This window comes from Gossypium arboreum, chromosome 8, assembly GCF_025698485.1.
Source record: "Gossypium arboreum isolate Shixiya-1 chromosome 8, ASM2569848v2, whole genome shotgun sequence".
In the NCBI taxonomy this organism is placed as follows: domain Eukaryota; kingdom Viridiplantae; phylum Streptophyta; class Magnoliopsida; order Malvales; family Malvaceae; genus Gossypium; species Gossypium arboreum.
The window spans coordinates 56,947,867-56,954,448 of NC_069077.1; the positions used below are offsets into that span (position 1 = coordinate 56,947,867).

Below are 6,582 nucleotides of genomic sequence, written 5' to 3' on the forward strand. Positions count from 1 at the left end.
GAGCTCTTCCCTTAAGCAATCTCTGAACTCTTACTCTGTGCAACCAGCACCCTTAGCTTTCACTACCTTCTCTCTGTTCTCTGCCTATTTAGGTGAACCAGCTTCCTTCTGATCACCACAACCTCCTCCTTATTTATTCCTTGTACTTAGTATCAACAGAATATATGTTGAATATAGGTATCTTAAAAGAAAATTGAAAAAAAGGAGTCATGGTACCATAGTTTACAAAATTAGATTTTAAAGGTGCTTTGGAGAAGTTAGATAGTGAAGTCAAAAGTATGATAGCCAAAATAATTGTTGCTTTCTGTTTCCAACTTCTCCCTTTATAAAGCACATTGGCTTTGGCTTCCTTTCCTAGGCTTCCTATACCTTCTCTATCTTCCCTTTCCCCTCTTGCAAATGTCTCAAGTCTTCTCAAAATCTCCAGAACATTGTGCCAAGCAAGGAGGACTAACCATTGACAAGTCCTATAAGAAATTATTCTTTGCCTTTTCTGCATTTTTGACCATAGTTTTAGCCTTCATATTCCTCATCTGGCTTACCCTTCACCCAGCAAAGCCTCAGTTCGCCCTCAGGGAAGCTGATATATACCAACTCAGCCTCTCCGGCACTCACCTTCTCAACTCCTCTATCCAATTCACACTGCTCTCCAGAAATCTGAATAAAAAGGTTGGTATTTACTACGATGAGCTACAAGCATTCGCTGCATATAAAGGCCAACAAATTACTTTTGACAGCTTTCTTCCACCTTTCTACCAAGGACATGAAGAAAGCAACCTGTTAACAACATCTTTACAAGGAACAGGGCTGCCTGTGGCTCTGTCGTTTGGTTACGAAGTCGAACATGACCAGACTGCCGGGAGAATAGTCCTGAACCTGAAGGTAAATGGGAAACTCAGGTGGAAGGTTGGGACTTGGGTTTCCGGCCGATATCGCTTCAACGTTAACTGTGTTTCTGTTATGTCCTTTGGACCTAATGCCCCAACAGCTCCATTGAGTTCAAATCAAGCGGCTCAGTGCTCCACCGCTGTGTGAGATGATGTTTAACTATATGCTTGAAAGCTATTTAGTTCTATCTGTATCAGCTTGATGTTCTATAATTTTCATTGTTATATGAACTGTATGTATTCTCTGAATTGATAATTTATCAGAAAGACTGAAACTCAGGGATTGTAATGCGAAAATATCTGCTTTGCAAGTGCCTGGCTGAGTATGAATAAGAAAATGAAGGTTCATAGTTTATTTGTTTAGTGTAAAAATATGTGTATATATATTTATATGAGGAGAGATTGTTTCAACATTGCTCGCCTAATCAGTTGCAATAATCTTGAACATCAAGTAGCTCAAAACTTCACAGAAAGTTCCTTAATCTCTATGCTGGATGTTATCAGTGTATTTTGCTAACTACCATTCAAAGAGAGCAAGAGGGTTCCACATCAAGAACCATAGGACTGTATTGCATTTAGTTGTTCTTCTCACATCAGACGTAAAACCAAACAGAGATCGAAAATTCTTTTCGATCAAAGATGTAACTTAGTTCGCCTTGTTAGAACTGAACTTAACTTCGAGGCTGATACAGGCAAAACTTGTGTAGGCCAAAATCCACAAAGACCATTCTATATGTTCCTAAATCCTACTCACTTACAATTGTACAAAACTCAGCAGTCAATATTATGCTCCAAGGAGTGAGCAAGCCTAGTGTGAAAGTTTGAATACAAGAAAAAGTTCACCAATTCCACTTGCTTCTTGTCAATTACAAAATCAATTCCTAATTAAAGACGAAAGTGGTTCAACAATCTTAACTTCAGCTAAACTTGAAGAGATTTGTATATACATATAGAGTTCAAATATTCTTCTTTACTACACGAAGATAGCTACTTTTAATTATTTAGCATCTCAGCTTTAACCTCAAATAACAAGAAAATGGAAATCTATAACCTTTCTATTTGATGCCAAGTAATTCAACCAAAATTTCGCATCCATTCAGGAGCAAAGAGAATCAGAACAAACCCATTTCCAATAATGCTTCCTTACAGACACCGCTTTCTCCAATCTCCTTGTCCCATCAGCATCCTCGTACTCTTCCTTTTCTTCAGTAACAAAATCTTCCTCAGGCAAACCTTCTACCCACGCCTCTACCGAATGTAAAACATAACGCGCCGGCAACCCTGGATACGAGACCGAATTGCGCTCCTCCAGTTTCTTTCGATAAGACCCTGGCACAATCCTCACGACCCTGGAAGAACCAAGCTCCTCTTTTACTGCTCGAGTCACTGCTTCTTCGGTAGTTTCATGGGGCTTCATTTTCTCGGACAACGGCCTAAACCGATCCCTAAAACTACCGTCCGACAATTCTTGTCGAGATTCGACGAGGACAAGGTTACCTTTACCGAGTATACGAACCGTAACGACATTAACGGTACGGAGTGGAGGGGAGGAGTCGACAAGCGATGTCTCACCTTCGGAAAGTTCCAGCCAGAGGTTGTGGAGGTTTTTGGTTCCAGGTTTGACCCCCCAGGACTCCAGCGAGTCAGAAGACAACCGGGGTTTGAGCCAATCAGAGAGAGCCTGTGGGGTTGCAAAGGATGCCCTGGATTGGGATGTGGTGGTCATTTTGGGAAACCGGCGTGCGTTTGGGGGGAAAGGAAGGAATTTGCGGAAGAGGGTATGGTTGGGTTTAGGGGAAGAGGAGAAAAAGCAGGGAAACTGCAGTTAGGAATAGGTCAGGCAGAGTAGTTATTGGCTTGGCAGGACCCAAGCTAGATTTCGTGTTATTTTGGGCATTGTTTAACGATTCTGGCGTCTTTGACATGTTACTGCGTGTTGTGTCTATGTACAAGGAAGATGCGTTGCAGGGGATGATCAATGATCTTGCCCATTTCGAGGAACAGAAGTGAAGCCGAAGAAAAGAAAAAGAATGTTTGGGTTTTGTTGGTTAAGGTTTTGTCTTGGAAATTAAGCGGTGGAAATTTTGAGATGATCAGATAGATTGATTATTCTGTTCCATATTCCTTGTATGCTACGATTTTTTGTGGCATAATTCCCAAGACTAACGGTCACGGTCAAATCGCGCTGTTCCTGTCTGTTTATCAGTCTTTGATGAGCCAACACCACGTACATATAGTAACGTTTTCCACAGTTCGGGCCCAAAGCAAATCAATATCGGGCTTCTCTTGTTTAATCATGCAGCGACACTCTTTTCCTATTTTCCCTTCATGCAAATTCGAAATCATTTTCTATAATCTTTTAAAAGTTACTATTTATAAATAGAAGTTTAGCCAGATTAGAGTTATATATATATATATATGATATCAATAACCAAATTCAATCAAAATCCAAATATGCATTCGAGTCTCATATTTGTTGTGAGGACCTAACAAATAATTGTAGATTAAAGCTGGTCTTACAAAGTACTAACAAAATTATCAGCCAATAAAACTGATTCTACAGTTTTTAACTCCCACCTAATTACAAGCGTGAGCAGTATATGCAACAAAAATGAGAGTTGAATACATTTCAAGTAGGGAACCTCAAACTTTGAGAAGCTGCATTTTGTTGGAGAAGGCAATGGCAATCCAATCAGGCTGAGCAGCAGACCACTGCAACTGATTAATTTCGGAACTAGCCGAGTACATAGACAAAGGATCGATTCCGTTAGGCCCAGCTACAGTTGGTAACTCCCAAATAAGGGCATGCGTATCATCCCCTGCAGAGCAAATGTGCTTACAGCTCTGGGGAGCCCAAGCAATCGCATTGACACTGGCTCCATGTCTATCCAACTCAGCCACCGGCGTAGTAGGCGACCTTATGTCCAAAATCACAACTTTATTGCTATCCATTAGTGTCGTAGCCATATACCTCAAATCTTGTTTGTTCCAAGCTAATCTTAGCAAAGGGGTGTCCGGTTGAGGGCTTTCGTAGATGATAGTTGAGTGTTCTTTGTCCCTTAAATCGAAAATCCTTACGGACCCATCAGCGGAAACGGAACCGAAAACTCTAGCTTCACCCCAAGCGATGTCGTAAACCTCCTTGTCGTGAGCAATCAATTGGGTTTCCACAACGCCTTTTTCAATGTCCCAAATGGTGCAGGTGGTGTCGATGCTGGATGTTCCGATTCTATTGGGTTCAACGTCGTTCCAATCGAAGGAAGTTAAGGGAGCAGAAAACTCGCTGGTTTTGCTGTTGTCGAGAACGGAGATAAGTTCGATAGAAGAGTGCCCAACTTCCCAGAGACGGAGGTAGTCACCGGATGAAGCGAGGAGGTCGGAGGAGGAAGAGAAAGGGGATTTCCGGTGGGGTTGGAACATAAGTTTGGTGGGTGGGTAAGGGTGGTCGAACGACAAAGATGGGTGGGTTGTGAGGGTAAGTGATTCAGGGTCGAAAGAGATTATGTGGACTCTGTTAGTGTAACCCTCGATGAAACTGCCGAGAGCGATGCGTTGGTAGTTGAGATGGGTGACGGCGGGCGTGGAAGATAAGGCCATGGCGTAGAGTGGGTAGGGTGATTCGTAGGTTACGGCGTTATCGGATCGGAGGTGGGATTCCTGAGTTGAATTCTCCATTGGATTTTTTCCTCTAGGGAGAACTCAGCTTAGTTTGGAGATATTAGGAAAGGATTAAAGTTTGCAGGGTGATTTTGTAGGAAAATGGAAGTAGATGGTAAGGAGACATCCTCAGTCGCCTCGTAGCATTGTTTGAGGTAGGTTTGACTTTTCGCTTGTAAATTTGGGTATCACCTGTCATTCAGCGCATCCAATTGAAACCTGGTCAATGTTCAACAAACGAGGCGAGGATGAACATGGACTTTTATTTCGTTTTAGTTTATTTTTCGAAAATGAATCGATTAATTAGCAAAATAACTCAAAGTGTAAAATCTTGTATAAAAATGGCTCATTTTTTACGGTGCACATCCATGACGGCATCTCTCCTAATCATTGACTCATGATTGATTTTTTTTTTAAATAAAATAATTTTTATTGGTGTCACTATTCTCATTGGTAATGTGACAAATTTAAAAGTGACCCTAATGGAAAGTGGTTTGGGACCACTAAACCGAGTCATAAAAATAATTAACCGTCATAGTTGATGCTTATTATATGTATGTATGCATGTATAAAAATTTCATATTGGAATTTTGTTAATTGTAAGTGAATTTTATTAAATAGGACTTATGTGGGAAAATTTAGAAATGTGCTAGGCAAATGTAAAGTGGCCTATTTATGCATGTTGTAAAATAATTGTACTTGCATGTCAAATTAACCAAAGAACAAGATGGTGGCGGCCATGCTATAAGTTAAAGCCTATTATAAACATTTGGTGTTAGTGTTTTATGGGAGAAAGAATAAAATAAAAGGTTAGTAATAAATTAATAAAAGGGAGGGTGATGAAAACAAAGTTGTCTCATCCATGTTTCCCCCATTGCCGTGACTTGAGGAAGAAAGAAAAGAAGAAATCGGTTCTTCTTGGCGAAATGAAAAGAGGAAGAAGGAGTGAAGCATTCGGTTATCCTAGGTCAATATTAAGGTAAGAAAGTTTATACTAGTTCTTGAAATTTTAGTTGATATGGAGTGAGATATCAAGTTATTTTTGTAACCCATGTTGAAATTTTGAGTGTGGAATGAGTAAGGTTTTCGGCTATGGAGATTAATAAGGGTGATGGTTGTTGTTTCATGCTAAATCTAGATGAACAATGGTAGTTGCTTACATCTTGATATTTATGAGTTCCTTTCTTGGTTCTACCTTAGACCCACGAAGTATATTTTTATTTAGTGTTGTTGGAGATTGATGATAGAAGCTAATGAGTGAGAGTTGGATAGATATTATAAGGTTAAAATTTATGAGATTGTAAGCTTGTAAGTTGGATGATGTAATTCATGCTTTGTGAGGGTAAATGGGTTAAAAGGAGCATTCGGCCATGATGTAAAAGCATGATGAAGTGATGTTAAATGCTTTGAATATTGAGTATATGTTGTTATAAGTTGAATTTAAGGTTTGTTAAATTGTCTTTGTCATTGCCGAATGTGTGTAGTTAAAGAAAAAATTGTTAAAGTGCTTAGTTAATTGATATTAGGTTAATGTATGTGTTTTGAATTGATGGAATGGAGAGGATGCTTTAATTGTGTTATGAACAATTATATGTTAAATTAAGGTTTGCTAAGCTAGCTATTAAGGTGAAGTACAAATGTTAATATTTGATTGCTAGTGTATATATGGGTATTAGCCGAGTTTTGAACTTGAAACAAAATGGTATTTAGTCAATACAAGTAACCATATTCGTAGAATGTACTAAGTATAGAATCGGCCTCAACATAGACATGCATATTCGGCCACATGAGGTAGATTGATGTTGCATGTATTCGGTTAGAGGCAAGCATATTGATGCTTTTATCTTGGCTTAGATGATCGGCTAAAAGAGAGTGTGGGCTAATATGTTGAGTTGAATCATGATTTCATATATATGTGACTCTAATGTCTAATGTATATATGGGTTAAGTACCTTGAGTTTCTCTTTTTGATGTTCAAATGATTAAATCAATTTATTTGTTAAATTAAGCTCAAGAGCAAAGGGGAACTAAATCCGAT

General features: G+C 39.3%; 3 protein-coding genes across 3 annotated transcripts; 1 reads left to right on the forward strand and 2 right to left on the reverse strand.

Moving 5' to 3' along the window:
- The first annotated feature begins 269 nt into the window (after positions 1-269).
- LOC108469465 (NDR1/HIN1-like protein 26) lies at positions 270-1,259 on the forward strand. Its single transcript, XM_017770345.2, has one exon. The coding sequence runs from the start codon at positions 400-402 to the stop codon at positions 1,033-1,035; it is 636 nt and encodes a 211-aa protein (XP_017625834.1). The 5' UTR covers positions 270-399; the 3' UTR covers positions 1,036-1,259.
- A 454-nt stretch (positions 1,260-1,713) lies between these two features.
- Positions 1,714-3,101, reverse strand: LOC108468983 (uncharacterized). The gene is given in 2 exon segments (XM_053031936.1): positions 1,714-2,689; positions 2,691-3,101. Coding segments are annotated over 2 exon segments (828 nt in total). The 5' UTR covers positions 2,813-3,101; the 3' UTR covers positions 1,714-1,983.
- Positions 3,102-3,323: 222 nt separating this feature from the next.
- Positions 3,324-4,796, reverse strand: LOC108467968 (protein TRANSPARENT TESTA GLABRA 1). The gene has a single exon (XM_017768806.2). It carries the CDS (start codon positions 4,560-4,562, stop codon positions 3,531-3,533), a length of 1,032 nt encoding a protein of 343 aa, XP_017624295.1. The 5' UTR covers positions 4,563-4,796; the 3' UTR covers positions 3,324-3,530.
- Between the last annotated feature and the right edge of the window lie 1,786 nt (positions 4,797-6,582).

Bases quoted from the DNA above. Each gene is read 5' to 3' on its own strand.
- LOC108469465 (XM_017770345.2), top strand. From the start codon at position 400: ATGTCTCAAGTCTTCTCAAAATCTCCAGAACATTGTGCCAAGCAAGGA.
- LOC108467968 (XM_017768806.2), bottom strand. From the start codon at position 4,562: ATGGAGAATTCAACTCAGGAATCCCACCTCCGATCCGATAACGCCGTA.